General features: G+C 42.1%; 2 protein-coding genes across 2 annotated transcripts in view; both read right to left on the bottom strand.

Annotated features, from left to right (window-relative positions):
- LOC118332495 (WD repeat-containing protein 70) overlaps positions 1–2,801 on the bottom strand; it is a gene marked incomplete in the record, with an annotated part of 38,882 nt that extends 36,081 nt beyond the window's left edge. Inside the window, 5 exon segments of the mRNA XM_035667805.1 lie at positions 1–174; positions 295–388; positions 1,247–1,330; positions 1,454–1,507; positions 2,740–2,801. Coding sequence (XP_035523698.1) covers positions 1–174; positions 295–388; positions 1,247–1,330; positions 1,454–1,507; positions 2,740–2,764 — 431 coding nt within the window.
- A 358-nt stretch (positions 2,802–3,159) lies between these two features.
- cplane1 (ciliogenesis and planar polarity effector 1) overlaps positions 3,160–17,612 on the bottom strand; it is an 18,755-nt gene continuing 4,302 nt past the window's right edge. Inside the window, exons 12-50 of the mRNA XM_035668550.1 lie at positions 16,808–17,592; positions 16,473–16,663; positions 16,216–16,296; positions 15,966–16,130; positions 15,650–15,817; positions 15,342–15,573; positions 15,083–15,219; positions 14,776–14,993; positions 14,520–14,684; positions 14,115–14,262; positions 13,908–14,017; positions 13,654–13,803; positions 13,434–13,545; positions 12,756–13,071; positions 11,545–12,663; positions 11,182–11,333; positions 11,001–11,086; positions 10,847–10,911; positions 10,303–10,579; positions 9,843–10,217; positions 9,083–9,739; positions 8,809–8,990; positions 8,629–8,716; positions 8,483–8,543; positions 8,126–8,260; positions 7,810–7,872; positions 7,586–7,671; positions 7,215–7,452; positions 6,831–7,090; positions 6,606–6,696; positions 6,355–6,510; positions 5,665–5,707; positions 5,414–5,545; positions 5,144–5,324; positions 4,981–5,036; positions 4,738–4,905; positions 4,411–4,547; positions 3,956–4,233; positions 3,160–3,752 (exon numbers count right to left, since the gene is read on the bottom strand). Of these exons, the coding sequence (XP_035524443.1) occupies positions 3,597–3,752; positions 3,956–4,233; positions 4,411–4,547; positions 4,738–4,905; positions 4,981–5,036; positions 5,144–5,324; positions 5,414–5,545; positions 5,665–5,707; positions 6,355–6,510; positions 6,606–6,696; positions 6,831–7,090; positions 7,215–7,452; positions 7,586–7,671; positions 7,810–7,872; positions 8,126–8,260; positions 8,483–8,543; positions 8,629–8,716; positions 8,809–8,990; positions 9,083–9,739; positions 9,843–10,217; positions 10,303–10,579; positions 10,847–10,911; positions 11,001–11,086; positions 11,182–11,333; positions 11,545–12,663; positions 12,756–13,071; positions 13,434–13,545; positions 13,654–13,803; positions 13,908–14,017; positions 14,115–14,262; positions 14,520–14,684; positions 14,776–14,993; positions 15,083–15,219; positions 15,342–15,573; positions 15,650–15,817; positions 15,966–16,130; positions 16,216–16,296; positions 16,473–16,663; positions 16,808–17,592 (8,220 nt within the window). The 3' untranslated portion in view covers positions 3,160–3,596. The remainder of the gene's footprint in view (positions 3,753–3,955; positions 4,234–4,410; positions 4,548–4,737; positions 4,906–4,980; positions 5,037–5,143; positions 5,325–5,413; positions 5,546–5,664; positions 5,708–6,354; positions 6,511–6,605; positions 6,697–6,830; positions 7,091–7,214; positions 7,453–7,585; positions 7,672–7,809; positions 7,873–8,125; positions 8,261–8,482; positions 8,544–8,628; positions 8,717–8,808; positions 8,991–9,082; positions 9,740–9,842; positions 10,218–10,302; positions 10,580–10,846; positions 10,912–11,000; positions 11,087–11,181; positions 11,334–11,544; positions 12,664–12,755; positions 13,072–13,433; positions 13,546–13,653; positions 13,804–13,907; positions 14,018–14,114; positions 14,263–14,519; positions 14,685–14,775; positions 14,994–15,082; positions 15,220–15,341; positions 15,574–15,649; positions 15,818–15,965; positions 16,131–16,215; positions 16,297–16,472; positions 16,664–16,807; positions 17,593–17,612) is intronic.

Genomic DNA, 17,612 nt, shown 5'->3' with positions numbered 1-17,612 from the left:
TCGTCATCATCACTTTGAGCCGTGCTGCCTGTGAGACCTGGTGGACGAGGCAGCCTCAGACGCTCATCAGCATCGTCCTGGGCTTTGTATTGAGGAGGCAGCGGAGGTCCAATAAGCTCTGAATCCGAGTCTGAGTCCGAGTCACTGTCACTACTGCTCTCACTCTCCTGTTTTCTTAAAAGAAAAACAAATACATAATTGTCAGTCAAGGAAAAACCTTATTATACACAGTGGAAGCCTGACCAAACTGTAATATAGTATTCCCAACGAATTAAACAAAAAATTCCTGGTTACCTGGAAGTAGCAGCTGCAGCCTTTTCTCTGTGGGTGTGGACCGATTTGGAGCTCTCTCCTTCCTCCTCCATGTGACTATCCTTCTGCCGTTCATCTAAGCAGCAGTTAGCAGTTATGGAAATTGAATGTCATGAGTATACTGGCCAAAACAATCGCAATTCATGATATTATCAAGATAACAATCAAGATATTCTTAAAGGTCCAGGGTGTAGGATTTAGTCACATCTAGCGGCGTAGTTGCAGATTGCAACTCAGTTGTTTCACCCTCCCTTTCCAAGTGCGAGGGAGAAACTACAGTAGTTGCAATATAGGCGAAAAACACGATCGGAGCGAGTGTTGTGTGGTTTGTCCGTTCTGGGCTACTGTACAACAACATGGCGAACTCCACGGAAGGCGAATGTAGATAAACAAAGGCTAATTCTAAGGGAACGAAAACACAACAATTCCAATTTCAGGTGATTATTCACTAATGAAAACAGACCTGTGAATATTATATTCCATTTCTGCCAATAGATCCTCCTAAATATTACACATTGGACCTTTATTACTGTAATAATCTATACATTTTTACTGCCACCACAGATAGGACACCTCATCTCCCTGTTGTTCTTTAGTTTGGAATCCATAGTATTTCCACACTCTGGTTTAACTTTTTTTTTTTTGTAGGGGATACAATGGGGCAGGCTGAGGCTTTTGTAATGACTGGAAAGATGCGGGCTCCCCCTTGTGGAAATTCAAAATAAACCAAGAAATCAATTCAGAACTGTGCGTTAGCAAGCTAGACAGCTATTTTCAAGTAAAGCCATATGAGGTGTATTTACGATTATCATGATAATGGAAATTCACCATGATTCTTTATAGTGATTCACAATAAAGTCATATATTGTACCATCCCTAATTACAGTAGAGTAACACACACACTGGTGACAAGTCATCATGTTGGTAAACCTACCCAATACTTGCTGACTCCTCTCAATGGCTGTTCGACGGGTCTGTTCAAAAATGGCATCCAGGTCAAATGTGCGGGCCTTTTTACCTGGAGGGAACAAAGACAGCTTACCTGAGCAATAACTGACACAGCCCATATTGTCAGATTATAACACAAGAAATAAAAATGAGCATGTCAAATGTTTGAATGTTTATGCTGGACTGTACTTACCAAACCCAGAAAATCCCATGACTGATGAAATGTCTCCATCACTGCTCATCTTGCCTGCAAAAGAGGTGAAAGAATTTAGCCTGGGTTATCTTCTTCATCTTGTCTTCATCGACTCTCTTCAGTGACCCCTGAAAGGTCATGTTTGCTAAAGGGCTTAAAAGAGGGGGAAATGCTAAGTAAAAGTATATGGGTATATAAAAGTATAAAACTTATAAAGCCAAAAACAAGAATACAACAACAACGCAGCGATGGAAGAAGTATTCAGATCCTTTACTTAAGTAAAAAATACTTAATTACTGGTAAAAGTCCTGAATTGTAGAGCCCACTTAAAGCAAAAAAGTATCATCAGCAAAAAATACTTAAAGTATCAAAAGGAAAAGTACTTGTTCTGAAGAAAGCCATTGACTGTCTCATTATCATTTATTACATGAAAGATTGCAGAGCAGTGATATACCCATATCATCCTTCTCCTACAGGAAGTTGTATCTATATTTTGGACTTTTCTGAACTCTGCTTTGTTGTGAAATCTTGGATAATATGACCTCTTTGGGCTTCACTTATTTAAATGAAACCACGTGAGAAGTTTGGAGACATCTGAAAAGACAACAAGGAGCCAACACAACTACTCATTATGTATGGGTTTTTTTTTATAAGCGTATGTGCTTTATGTAACATAAGTGGAGTAAAAAGAATAATATTTACCCTTTGAAATGTGGTGGAGCAGAATATGCAGCTCAAAATTACTCGTAAGTAAAGTAGTCAAATAAACACGAAGAAAAGAGGGTGGATTAAATACCTTTAAAGTGTATACCATATTGCTCCCACACACAATGTATACATACTGAGGCTTTAAAATCTGCCTTCATCTAAACATACAGCTAACTGTTCCGTCTAGTATCTAGAAATACTGAACCACGGCTGCTGGCTAACAATATCATTTCAGCTTGAATGAGAAGAATAAGGTTACATTTAACACTGGTTGGAGGGACAATTATTTCTCGTTTCAAAGACAATTGCAGCTTTTTAATTGAAGCTGTGACTAGCAGTTGCAGTTAAATTATGGAAATAGGAGAACACAATGAAAGAGAGCATAAGCTAACAAATAAACTTAGCTCGCAAAAAAAACAGCAACGTTGCCTGTCTCTTTTCTCAAACTCAGCTTAAGGTAGCTCGCTGATAAACGTCCAACAAACTGGAAATAGAGCCCAATATACCTACACATATAAGCAATTCGTGTATAATTGATATACAAAACTTAAAAACGTGTGACAGCTAAAAGTTTCTACCTTCCTCCTCTTTGTCAGGATCCATGTTTTCAAATACGAAGATTACCTTTGACCTCCGGAAGTTCTTTCTTCTTCTTCGTCTGTTGCATTCGTTGCCGCGCAACTGTTTGGTGCTCCGAGTGTTTTCAGAGTGTATGACTCTTTACGTTGTGTACACTAAAGCATAGCTCAGTTAATTACAAAGATATACAAAAAGTGTGGACCTTTAATGCTGTATTACTTTATTTCAGTTTTAAATGTTATACTGTATATAAAAAAGATCATCATCTGTTGAGGAAAATAGCAGGTTGGAGTAGTTGGTAGATCCACTGCAAAATCCAGTGTATAAGGCACAGAATAATTCAATCTAATATTAAAACACATTTTGTGTGTTCCAGTGGGCTCCGTACAACAAATAAAATGAGAGGAAACAGCTTTGAAATGCTTAAATCCAGATATTTAATAGCTGGGACAGTCAAGTCTGTACAAAAATAAATTATAAATGTAGAAAACTTTACACACCAATGGCACATGCCGATATTTTTAAGAAGAGGACATTACTGCAGATGTCAGTGCAACAAAATATTCTATCACAAATTATGAAAATAAAATCGATTACATATCTACTGTAGGCACACTTTTTCAATTAAAAATCCATCTTGTCTCGTCTTGACATACAGTATTTAATATCACTGCTGATCATACTGAATTGATTAAACATATCTAAATTATAAAACTATATTATCGTAGTTTATAATGCGTCTGATTTACAATATACTCAATATGCACATAAAATCAAGGACGTTTTTTTCCCAGTAATATAACATCTTCTCAAGTGTCAGCAAGGTAAGAAAAGGTTTTTCTTTTTCTTGAGACGCTCAAGTTTCTTCTGCAGTCACCATCCTCTCGATAGCGGCCCAGTCTATTTTGCTGAGGCTGCTGCTGCCGGTTTCAGAAAGGTTGTCCAGCCAGTCCATGTCTGACACACCAGCTATGGCACCATCATCCTGCTCATCCAAAAGTCCAGACAAATCCTGAAAGGTATACAACACATGTATGAAACTGGACATGAAACCAAATCATCTATCAAAAGTATGCCATTTAAAATTATTATCCAAATTCTTAATTCAAGCAGAGGACAATCATTTGAGAGTGAACGGGAGGTTAGTTTCAATCTACGTTAGTTACATTCCTCTCAGATATAGGCTAATATCTAATAAAAAAATGTGATTTTTACTATGTTAGACTCCTCTGGGCCCAGGAGCCTATTCAATTCTGAGGCAGTCTCCCAAAGGTTCACCTCGTCTCTCTCTTCCATCCTCGTCTGTTCCCTCATGGTCCCTCTCCCTACAGCAGTCGCCCTTGAAGGACTTTTGTTTAGCCCCGTGTTTCTCTGGTATCCAACATGCTGTTCGTCACTCTGGCTGGCTGTGAGCGGTTTAGTGTGGCTCTTTGTGTCAGTGAGCATGCCACGTCTGGTCACCTGTGACAGACGGTCCCTTGGCAGAAAGGTAACTAACACAAAGTTCACATAAACAAGTTTAGTGAATTGCCATCAAAACAAGAAAAAACAATGCGCACCAACACACCGAGGGGACCGTTCGTGGCGCCATCTTCAATTTGATTATAATTGAATTGAATATAATAGCATGATCTACAGGGTATCAATGTAGCTGAATATCATTATGATACCTGGTCTATGTAGTCCCAGTCTCCTGCGGTGATCCTCTGAAGGCTGTCCTTGCATCTCAGCAGTCCATGGACGAAGATGGGCTTGAGCTGGTCCAGACTTAAGACTTCTTTTATCATTGGCAGATACACTGCGAGTCCTAAGAAGAAGACATTACCTCCATTACCAAATCCAGATAATTCCAGATTTTCAGAAAAGACAGGTTCGGGTTTGTACAGAATCTGATCATTGTGGGATAATTCACAAATGATTTGTTCAAGTGCTAGATCAGAGTACAATTATTCTTTAATGAGGCAAGATCCTGGTCAGATTACTTCTGGTGGAGATACCTGTGAGCGCTACTAGGTGGGGGAGCAGAGTTGCATCGTGTAGTCGAGGGTACAGGTGAACCTTCGGTCCGTGAGGAGCAGCGTAGGGTTGAAGGATTGATGGGAAAGTCATTGGCTATAGAACAAGCTTCACGGGTCCTCTGGTTGTATTGCTCCAGAAGCATAAACCTATTAAATCAAATGGAAATAACAGTTGTACACATGCACATCTCTTGCGCACAGACAATGTAAACAGGTACATACTTTTCTTTTTCCTCTCTGGTTCTCCAAATGGTTGCTCGATTCTTGTTTGTTGGTTTCTGCAGGGGCACAGCAGGTGAACAACAATGTATAAAAACAATATAATATTTTCAAAAATAACACGCAATAGAATATCACTCTTAGTAAAAAGGCAAACATATCATACCACTGTTCCAGAGGTAGAAAAAGGTCTGTGCTCCCTCTCTCTCAGGCTCTCTCTGTGTTTCTGATAAACAGCCAGTCTTTCCCGGTGTTTCCTTCTCATCCAGATCCTCAGCTCTCTCCTCTCGTCCTCTGGAAGGACACGTTTCTGCGACATCCAGCTACTTTGCTGCTGGTCCATCCTGCTGGGGGCCACGTTATGTTTCAGCTCAGTGATTATGATTTTTGTTTAGGTAGTCATTTGAACAGTACTGAATTTTAGTAGGTACCATACCTGCTACGGTGCGCAGTCTGTGAATTGGACAAATCCAGGTCAGCTGGGGATAAATACCCCTCCTTCACCAGCTCGTCTAAGATTTCTGCTGTATCGGATAGCCCAGTGTGACCCAGATTCTCATTGGCCCATCTAGAGATTGACAGGTAGAAGGCAGTGTATTGAAAAGTAGCAGAGGAAGGAAAAAATAAGTGAGGTAAAAACATCTGAGTCATAACCTGGTTAAAAGGCTCAAGATTTAAAAGACTTACGAAGGAGATATTCCAGATGTTTCAGCCAGCTGATCTCTTGTTTCTGTGGGAGCAACAGAAATATTAAAACAGATTTATACAAGAATAAAGAATACATTTAAAATCAATCAGACAGTGCATCAGCTGATTTCAGTCTACTTAAAGGGCCAATGTGTAACATTTAGGATGATCTGTTGACAGAAATGCATTATAATATTCATATATATATTTATGTTTTCATTAGCGTATAATCACCTCAGTATAAATATAAATATTTATGATATAATAAACACCGGCTGTAGACAGAGCATTTTGAGAGTTTTGCGGCCACCGTAGCTTCTCCTACACACTGCACTGCCTGTTCTCATTCCCAAGGTGTCAAATACAGATGCAAGTGGTGTTCAATTAGTTGCAATCTGCAACTTCACTGTAAGATGTCACTAAAGCATACATACTGGTCTTTTAAATCTCATTTGCATCTTTGGGTAAAAGCTAAAAAATATTTGACTTCATTAGTAGTCTTCATTTAGTATTCAGTATTGTGCCATATGTAGAAAATGTCTAACCCTAAGCCCACATTGCATTTACCTTTAGCACACTATTGATATTTCTATCCATCAACTATAAATACAGTTATTTACCACTGTGCTAGCCCCTTGTTTAAAGTAGCAACAATTTTTAAGAAATGTTTGATTAAATGTTTTGTTTTACTTGGAGGGGTGTAAAGGTAGGAAGGACCAGCATTGTGACTGTGAGAAAAAGATGGCTTCCTTTCGTCATTATGAACCACACATTCTTCTTCCTGATATTCTTCTTCCTCTTCAAAGGCATTTGGTTCAGTTGAAGTGTCCAGTTGTGACATCCATGCTGTTAGGGACAGAGAACGTACCAGAGTCTTTAATGTAATTCAAAATACAATCCCGTTTTGGCTTTTATTATAGATTAATAGTTTTAGGTCATACCTTCCTGTGGGACAGAGAGTCTGACAGTTTTTTGTTTTTTCTTCACTTCCGGATCTGAGAATGGTGTGAGCCTTTCAATAGTGTTCACCAGCTACACAGAGACAAAGCAGGACAGGCAAGGAATGATAGATTACATAACTTTGTCTGCCTTCGAAGCCAATTTGTAAACTTGGGTGTCATTAATAATATAAGCATGATAAATAAAAACACAACATGCTTATGTACCATCCTGGAGTTGGAGAAGTCCATCTCCAGATAGTCTGCAATGTTCTGTAGAGCGGCCAACTGAGCATCCAGCTCTGACAGGCGAGAGGAGAACCAGACTGTAGGAGGTATGGATGAGGCACTGTGAGGTCCAACGCTCTGGGACTTTATGGCTCGACAGATTTCAGAGTCAGACAGATCAACCAAGTCTTGTGAAGTGATTCTCTCTGGATCCATATCGGGCCCAATGTGGCTGTGTGATGGCGACTCCTCAGTGATATCTAGAGTAAACAGTACAGCAGATATTAGCACCAAATGTTACCGGTAGTGCTATGCTTCACCACGGATCCGACTGTATTCAGTATAAAAGACAGAATTGCTTTAAACGTAAACCCATACAAAGACCTGCATGAGTGTTGGGTTTCAGGAGATCCTCTGGAATTATGACAAAGGGTTGTGGATCAGCAACTGCAGCACTCCTAATAACAGAAGTTGCAAGTACATGAAGCTCAGCAGAAGTAGGTGAGGATGGGCGGACGGAAGGAACATCTTGTGCTTCTGGGCTGAGACTGGGTGGCAAATCCTGATGCAGGGCTTTGTCTTCAAGATCCAAGACACTTATGAACTGGCGGCCATTCAGATCCTGAGAGACAAAGACAGGGAAACAAATAAAAGTGAATTGAAATAAAAACATCCATTAATTAAAGTAATCCCTTGCTAAAATGTGTGTTTAATATAGAAAAGGCCCCTGCCACCTAGTTTGTCTGGCCTCTTACCAGATTATTCTCAGGTCCCTGTGGGGTCTCCTCTGGGTCCGGAACAAGGCGCTCTTTGAAAAGGTGCAGATTTCCTGAACTTTGTGCTAGATAGAGAAAACACACACATACACACATACACACACACACACACACACACACACACAATGTTTTACTTTTCATTATATCCACAACACATAAGAAGCATTGTGTTATTCTGTACCTGCAATTTCAAATCAACTTACATTTAGCACTACTAGCAGTCACAGAGGCAGACACAGCTTTATCCACAAGAGTGGAAGGACAAGCTGAGAAAGAAATAAAATCAAAAAAATAATGTTAAATTACTACATTTCTCAGAATTTAGGTTTTAGGAAACTTGCACAGAACCCCATTATTTTCAAGAAATGAAGGCAGAACAGAGAAGTGTTATTTCTAATTGATTGAAAAAAGATCAGTAATACTCACACACATTTTTGTTCAATTACAAAAACAAACAAAAACGGTGTAATAACTATTACAATATGAAGTGTCTAAATCCTGACCCAAACTCTAACTCACCTGGGTCTGTGTTGGTGAATGCATCATGGCACTCTGGGGGTCTTTTACACGTGGAAGCAAATGCATGTAGATCAGCTGAGGTGGACATGGCCTTGTCCAATAATCTCTGACCAGTCAGCAAAGAGTCAAAGGACCCTGGGAATTAAAGTTAATTAGAAAAAGAACAACAGATCAATAGAATTGAAAACATGTCATTATAATGTTCCACTGGTTCTATATTAATAATATGCTATAATGTCCAGTCAATAATTAGATAATACTGTGTGTAACGCATGTAAAACAAATATTTATTGCAACAGTATTGCAGCAGTTTATCGATGCATGTGATTAGGTAGGTATTAGGTATCTGACACTAACCAAACTGAATGGCAGCATTCTGTCCAGCAGCAGGCTCCTCAGATACGGCCTCATTTGCAGGCTGTAAATACATTAGAACAAATAAATTACACGTAAACATTGGTAATTGTACAAAATACTTCTTACTAGAATTAACATTATTCTACCTCTTGTGTAAGGATGATAGACTCGCTCGGTCTGAATGTGACCTCTGTTTTTCTTGCCCTCCCTGACTTCTCATCTCTTCTCTTCTGCCTGTAAACAAGACATAATGAGTATAGTGTGTAAAATAATCAACTTAAACAAACAACGAAAAAACAATAACATGAGAATGAATATGTGATTGCCTCTTGCTGGAGTTAAAGCTAGGAGAAGTGGTAGCCCTTCTAGTGCTTTCAGCAGACGGGTCTACTGTGAGCAACCGCGGTCGAGCCTCTTCAGCATTCTGCCTCCCCATCACTGAACTTGTCAACTCCTCCATGGAGATGAGACGAGTCGTTTGGGCTGAAGGAGCGGCCAGGGGCAACATCTGTGGCAGAGATAGATATATGTACATAAACCACAATGCAAGAGTTAATGATACCTAATTTAAAATCCTGAAGTAATGGAAGTATTGCTTGCCATTTTTGGTCCAGATTCTATATGTAGAAGCTTGATCATAGGCGCTTCTCCCATTGGAGCTGGAATGACAGTAGCAGGCCTGGAGGAATACGGTAAGGGTAGTCTGGGGAACGTGATGTTGTTTTGTGGGGCAGACTGAAAGTGCAGCAGGCGAAGGCCCTGCATTGGTGCAGGTGTGTGAGCTGGTAAAGCAGGAGAAAGTAGCGAGAAGCTCTGCTCTCTGAATTTCTCTGATGTCTGAGTCTTGGGTTGAGAGTACCCAGGAGAATCAAAGCTGAGTTGTCTTTTTGGAACCCAAGACCCATTTCTCTTTTCCTTTTCCATCTTCTTTGAGGCAGACTGGCTGTTGTTCTTATGCTTGTGCTGATGGGATATGGTTGCAGGGTTTGTGGTGTGCAGCGCCTGGGACCTTTGGGCTGGGGGATAGTGTGAGGCATTCTGGTGGGGCAATGGAGGATGTTGGAGATGAAGTAACTTCAGACCCAAAACCTGGGTGGCAGGATCACTTTGTACGCAATCATTAGAAAGCGGTAACACAGGGGCACTGTGAATGATGTCAGTAGTTGTCAGAAGCCCCTCTGTGGGTGGGATTAACCTCCTGCTCTCCCTAAACTGGATTTCTGGTGACATCGCTTGGACAGAGAGTGGCTGCATTTCCTGAAGAAAAACAAACTGTATTCAACTTGGTTTCACTGTGATTTAAGTATTGTTTACATACAAGAATAATGTGTCATTACTTAACAGAGCACTTGAACAATACCTGATAATTTACAACTTCACCAGTAGCAGTTGAGGGTCGATTCATAGTGGTGTGATGCTGGCCAGCTGTTGAAGAGGATATACCTGAACGCAGTCTGGCAGGCTGCTGTGCAAACAGGTATGAAGGGACCTGATCGAACTGAGGGTTGTTGGATCCTAAACTTTGTGCACATGCTTGTGTGTGAGGCGTCACAGAAATGGTGGATGGAACGGGTAAGGCATTTGGTTGAGGGATGAAATTGGTAGCATAAGAGGATGGCACATTATGGTGTGAGGAGTTCATGTTAGACTGGGCCAAAGACGAGCTCTGCTGGGCAAGTTGAAGGTTCGAAAATGAAGCTCCCAAAACCTCCATAAAGCTCATGTAGTTGATATTCTGTATTGATGGACAAAAACACTTGAAATCAGAATCAATTTAAGAGTCACTTGAGTCAAAACCTTTCCTTTCGGTAGGTTCTTACCTGAACCAGTCTGAATAAGTCTTCACCGAGACGCTGCCTCATTGGCTCAGTCTGAGTGGATAATGGCGGATTGGGGGCTGTAATATCCACAGTGGGTGCACCAGCTGTGGAGCTTTGTCGCTGAAGGCTTGGAGGATCCACAGGTGTGTTGGGGAGCAGCACGCCAGTTAAACTAGAAAGCTCTGCATGGACCTCTGCCTCTGGCTGGACAGTAGGAAGAGCTTGGGGCTCTGGGTGTGGGGCAGCTTGTAGGCTTTTAGCATCACTGTGGCTTGAACTACAAAACAGGCAATTTCAATATCACATGTCTAAAACGATTTTGTATGTTTTGGCCTAAGGTTTAACCACCAAAATGCTGATGTAGAAGTAACAGTAGAAATACAGTAGAAATAGTAAAAAAAAAACACAGTAGAAATAGCAGTGATTATGTTTAGAATTATATGGTTTGGTGTTGATTAATTAAAGTAAACATCTATAGTTAACATTATATAACATAATAAGACTACTTTCTTGCAACATAAATAGCTTAGCATCAAAAACTCACAGAGAGGCGGAACTGGACATATCCGCAGCATTTTCTGAGAAGTCCAGGTCTGCAAGCTTTAAACTCTGCAAAGGACAAAACAACAGTTATTTTTGTGTTTTGACATAGTTGATGACATATATGAAGAACAGGGATCCAAAATGGTAATATTCACCGTCTCAGGCGTGCAGATGTTTTCAGAGATGTTCCTATTGGAAACAGAGGACGACACTTCCAAGCCCTCACTCTCAGTACTTTTGCCTACAAATATCCAACATATCAGTCAGTATTCTCTGTTATGAGGGTCTGCATTACAAAAACACTTTGATCATCCAATATAACTCTTATTATCATACCTTCTTTTTCAGGTGTTACATCTAAGTCATCGAGAGATGGTTGTTGTAAACTGGATTGTCTCTGCTGATCATCAAATATCAGTTGATCCTGGTCAGTAGGGAGAGGTGTCCTGTGAAATGTCAGTTCCTCTGGTTCATCTGTATGTGTAGCACTGCAGGGAAACAAATTATATATAAATACAACAGATTATTCATATTTACAGTAAAACAAAAAAGAACAATGCTATGTTATATGAACTGTTAGTGAGATTAAGCCATGTGAAATGCTGAATAATTTCAAAATAAATACTTAAATATCTATCTTTGCTAGTTTCCATTAAGTCCAATAATAAGCCGCTGTAATCAAAAACATGGGGCACTCACATGGACAGTTCTTCTTGCTGTTGATTGTGATCAAGACCAGCGATGGGAGTGTTGGCTGATCCAGGGTAGCCTGTATCAACACTGCTCTCTCTCTCCAGCTTCTTATTCACCTCATGTTGCAGCACAGGGGCTACAGTCCATTGTGTTTCTGGAACTTGGATATGGGCACTGTACCAGTCAGACCCGAGTAAAGCAGTGTATCTGTGCTGCAGCAAGCTGAGGGAAGTGAGGACGGCAGGTGCCGAGGCTTTGACACGAATCACTACACCTTCATCAGCTGTTCCGCCAACCCCTCTTCCCCTCTCTCTCTTCTTTTTGCCATGATGTCCTAGTAGCACCCTCCTATCGGCCCAGCGTACCATCCACTCCAGCAGCCTGCCCAGCTCTGGAAACTGAGCCTCTAATTTAGGGTCCAAGCCCTGCTGCAGTTCAATCACAGCTTCCATAGAAGTTGGGGAGCCAAATATCAAGCTCTCTGATGGCTGCCCTGTGGGAAAGGCACTTTGTATAGGGTTACTTTCAGAACCAAAACGACCTCCCTTTATTCTTTGAGCCAAAGGCACACTGCTCTGCTGTCGAAGGCCAAACAAACCCTTCTCCCTGCCAGTTATCAGCCCAGGAAGAGAGTTGACAGAAAGGCTAGTTCTGGATATGGGTGCTTCACTCCAGATGGAGGAAGTTTGCAACTCTGGTGCCGCACCTTGTTTCACAGGTTTGTAGCAGTAGCCAGCTCTGAACACTGGAGGATCATTGCTCAGGTGTTTTCTTGCTGGATGGTGCGCATCTCTTTGACGGCGATGAATAGTGGTGAGCACGTCAAAGGTGAGAGAATGCAACTCTCTCTCCCTCAGCTGGGAGGAGAAGCCCTTCAACAAAGGGAGTTCACCGCCTGACTCCCCTCCATCGGCACTATCCTTTTCTAGCACGTAGCTGAGGAAAAGCTCCAGGAAATTTAAATACTCTTCATCTTCCAGCTCAAATTCCCAGGTGCCAACCACCGGCAGGGAGGGCTGCTCACTCTCCTTGGCCTCACCTGGGTGACTCTCCTCCTGAATGACGCTTTCAATCTTAACAGCAGTCTTCTTTGCATGCTTTCTCAACTTTTTTGCTTTTTTGCCCCTGCAAAGAACACCACAGAGCACAGAATAAGCCACAACATAAATATGTGATACCTCAGTGTAATGGCAGTGCTACTATTCCACGCTGGCTACCTTGTCTTGGCTCTGCTATGCACTTCAGGAGAGATAGCGTCAGATGTATTATCCGCTAGGTCTCCATCACTGCACAATGGGGGGTACCCACAGTCAGTTAAGGTGCTGGTGCTCAGACTTGTACCCAGTGAAAGTTGCCTCAACACAGCCATCCCATGTTTGCTTCCCCTGTCCTCCTCTTCCTCCTCCTTCTCCCACAGATGGAGCTCAGGGGTGGCCAGGTGCCTCTGCAAACGCCCAAGATGTTTTCTTCTCTGCCTGCGTTTGTCTTGAATCACAATCATCATCACCTCGTTCACCTCCCCTTTTTCACCCTCTGGAGAACAGACAGAATAACATATAGTATAGTGACATTTGTTTAGGAGGTCATAGATAACAAGTAGAATATATAATCCTAAATCTCTGTCCATGTTTTTTACTAAAAGAAATACACAAAGCTTTGAGGATTTAAAACCAAATTAGTAATATGTAACTAGCAGTAATCAAAGTACAGAGATAGAGGTGTTATGACCCAGCTCAAAGACCATAGCAAATTATCTTTAGGGTCGGTACATTTGCCTTTTTTTTCCCCATTAGATTCTCAACAGAACTCAAGTATCAATAATGTAATGTAGCCATCAATAAAGTTAAACCAAAGTAAAATAAAAGAAATCCATCAATGTGTTCAGGTGTCCGTACCAATGACATTGCACTGCCTCAGTCTCTGCAGCAGTGAGTTGTACTTTTCTCTCAAAGGGACTCTGACAGACTCTTCCTCCTCTGGGAAGGCTTGTACCAGCGTGTCTGCCACCTAAGAACAAAAACAGAGGAGGATGAGAAATGTACTCACTCAAGGTCATTCTGTGTTACTTTGATAAATATCATCTATGTAAGAATAGGCAAGAAAAAGTCAAATCACCAGAGAGATAGGAGGAAGTTCAGACACAAGGCTGAGGAGTATGTCCTGGAGGATCTCTTCAGCATTGAGGAAGCAAGAGAAAGGCAGAAAACGACGGGCCCAGCGGAGAGCGTCAACACAGGTAGGTATCACTTCTGAACCCTCAGGGATCTGAGAGACACAAACACACACACACACACACTTATTTAAAGGGCACAAATGGCTGAGGATATTTATACAAAAACATGTCACACAGTCGAACACAAATGGAATACCTGTTCATCTCTGTCATGCTGTCTGGCAGCCTGATACTTCCTGCAGGAAATGGAGAGCTGATCCCTGACATGAAGCATCCAGCATAAACCACAGAGCTCCCTAAAACAGACTACAGACAGAATACAGTTATAGTTAGAATATAGTTTTATCTGGAAAAGTGGATCATTGATTATTATATTCGCAATTCACAATGAGTGGAATCTTACTAATTGTTTCAATGGTGTCAGGGTCCAGGTGACCGTCTTTATTAGGCCCCCGTCTGAAAAATCCACTGCGGGTGATGAACTTCATCAGGCCTTCTGGGAAAGGGTTTTCTTTTTCAGCAGCTGATGGATAAGAGTACTTTTTCTTGATCTGAAAACAATATCAAATATTTGCACTATTTAGGATGTGGCAGGGCACTTCATACCAAAGCGTAATTACATGCATGTCTGACAGGTTGTCTATTTTGCAATATACGACCAATGATAATTTTGAGTTTCAAATGTAGTAAAATGGAAAATACTTGGAATTTCTCCAAAAATGTAATTGTTGCCAGCTTGTCAGTCACACTTGGGGACGTTTAATCCTCTTATTAAACCAGGCAGAAACCCCTCAGTCCTGGAAAGTACCTTGTGTAATATGTGTCTGGCACGGCGCAGGTGGCTGATGTACCACTGGGCAGCAGGATGGCAACAACGTGCAGATCTCAGAAATAACAGTAATCTTTGGAGAACTCCAGACACTTTGTGACGTGATGCAACTTCTGCAAACTGCCCTGTTGTCCATACTGGGTCCTAAACAGGAGACACACACAACATTTAATTATACTAAAATGGACATATGTAAACATATTGCATGCAAAGGTTGATCTTCTGTGTTATGTACCTGTGTGTTGGGGGAAGGCTGAGGGCAATAAAGAGGTGGGGAAGGCAGATACAGTCCATTGGGCACCAAGGTAGGCAAGCAAGAACACAGGGTTTTGGCTCTGTCCAGCAAAGAAGATAAAGGTGATGATATAACATTCACTCCGGCCATGACTGAGGCCTTCAGAATCTCCTGTATGGAAACTTGTAACACATCCCAGTCTTCTCCTTCCAAAGGGTCTAGTAAAGAGTTGACAAAAAGCATAAATTAAAATGAAAGGGGTCGATGTGGGTTGTGGTCATTTTTATAGTTGTCAGGTCTCACCAACCTCTAAAGCTCTCGTCACCGTCTTCATCTCTGTGCTCTTGGGAGTCGGACTTGTTGTCAAGAAGACACTCCAACTCAACCTGAAAAATGCTTCCTGGTTCTAAAATTGGTGGGAGATGGAGCTCTCTCCTCCTGAGTCTGTCATAAAAGATGTCATTGAGATGTAAGTGTAAACGACAAAGGTAAAACTGAATTTAATATATTCTAATGATGGCAACAGAAAACTCATTTGGTTTCCTTAATAATACTTTTCCACTGACCGGGTGAAGTCAAAGTGGTCATTGCAGTAATTCCTATAGGCCAGGCCCAGAGACGCTGCTGTTTTCCAGTCCCCAAGATGGTAAGCCAACCACACAGTCTCAGGAAGCAGACCCCCCAGAAGGAGCAGGTCCTGGGCGTAGTCTACTGTCCATACTTCTGACAGCTGCTGTTGTCGCACAGCTCTAGCCACCTCCTTCTGGCACAATGGCACCAAGCGCCCGACACTGGGGGCTGGGAAAGAACATATTAGCAAATAGCAATATAAATAAAGACATTTTTTTACTTACAAATAATTATAGAAACACACCATGTGGTAGATGTAGTGGAGGCAGGACGGCCACATGGTGAGGGGGCATGATGTAGAGGGGTTGGTTGGTGAAATAAGAGGCCATGAATCTCCCCAGGGTCTGAACCACGGCACAAGCTGCATCACAGTGAAGGTCTATCGGCAACCACGAGCAAGGAAGAGAGTCTGCTGCAGGTCATAAAGACAGAGCTGATGACAAACATCTTACTATTGGAGTGAGGTACACTTCTCGTTCTCGAGACAGAAGGCAGTTCTCCACACGGTCTACACATTATATGCTGGTGCCAAAGACAACCCGTTATTGACCATGGCTGACCTGTTATGGAGGTCATGTTGTCCTTCTGGTGTCCAGCCCTATGCAGGATCAGGCGGGCCATGTGGTCCCCCAACTCCTGGGCTTCTCTCAGACGGTACTCGGATAACAAACTGTATAGGAGTGCCAGACAAAGCCGTGTCTCTTTGAAGACACTACGATCAGAGCCTAACAAAAAAGACACATGATTACCATTTCAGACTGAATGTCACCACATGTACTTAAATGGAAAAACTAAAGCAGTGGTTCTTACTTTTGTTACTCTCCTCACAAATTTGTGACCGCCATGTATCAGCACTTTTTGGGTACAAACCACACAGAAAAAGATGTTCGCCTAAGGGGAGAAGAATGACAAGAACAATTATTCAGATATATTCAGACATAACTCTTAGGCTTTTCTTCAATCTGAACCACTGTTATTTTGAATTTGGTTTGTTTCATTTAAACTACCCAATGTAATTCTTGTAGCTGATACAACAACCATAGATAAACAGCCCTTCTGTTACAGACCTGGGTAACTTAGCAGTCCAGGGCCCTTCTCTAGCCTTTCTCCTGTAGCCTGCAGAGCAGTTTGGATCTGGGCCATGTTGACTGCCAACTGTTGCTGTTCCTCCTCCCAGCCATCACAGCCTTTAAAGCTTTTCAGTTCCTCCATATACAGCTGGGTGATATTATAGACCCATTGCCACACTCCCAACAATCTGGCCAAAATAGAAAATCAAACCTTGTTTGATTTGAGATAACCAAAACATGACATGCAATGACTGGCATCCACAACAACAATTAATCGAACTAGCTGCTCATAAAGTAACAGTGACACATAAAAAGCCAGAGACAGTCTGTACCTGCTGGATGGTCGCTGGGGAACAGGTTGTGCCTGCTGTACAAAACTAGATTTCTCTTCCTTCTCATCCTGTAACAGAGGCACATGGTGTACATCCGAAGGCCAGAGCTGTGGTGGCTGGGATTCCTTCTCTGCAGAGGACCAGACATGTCTTTGCTGCAGGCTGTAGGTGTGGTCAAGAGAATCAGAGACCTGCTGCAAGATCAGTAGGACTGTGGATAGACTGTGGGATGATAACTGACAGTGACCAGTCTGGTGGGACTCAGGGTTAGGGGTCAGCATGAGGTATATCAGCCGTTTACTGAGCTCTACCACCAGCCCCAGGCAGCTTGGCCCATCTGAGTGAGCGCTATCCCAGGGAAGAAAAGAAAGAAGGGCTTTGAGAAGGTGCAAGAGGCAAGTAGAAACCGAGGTGTTCTTTTTCCCTGTGTGGACCGGGGAGCTGGGCATCAAATGGAGTAAAGCAGCAAATCGTACCACACAGTAGAGAGTGTGCTTGAGCAAACAAGTTCTGTTCTCCACAGCATTTCCTAGAGACATGCCAAAAGCCCAGGCTGTTAACAGCTTACTCTGGATTTTCCCAAGTTCCCGATGAAGGAGAGGAGTTTTCCTCCCTGTTTCAATATAGTCAGTTTCACAATCTGGGCTAGTAATAAGTCCAGTGTCAGTCTGTGTGTCCAAGGCATGGAGTGTGTCAAACATTGAGGCAAACTCCAGACGGCCGCCATCCTCCATATGAGAACCAGCAGGAGCTCCGTCTAAATCAGAGTCATCCTCAAAGAAAGTCTAGGAAACCACAGAGACAA

The sequence above is a fragment of the Morone saxatilis genome, unplaced genomic scaffold (genome assembly GCF_004916995.1).
Source record: "Morone saxatilis isolate NCDOM2014 unplaced genomic scaffold, NCSU_SB_2.0 Contig21, whole genome shotgun sequence".
In the NCBI taxonomy this organism is placed as follows: Eukaryota; Metazoa; Chordata; class Actinopteri; family Moronidae; genus Morone; species Morone saxatilis.
This window is presented reverse-complemented; position numbering and strand designations above follow the sequence as displayed.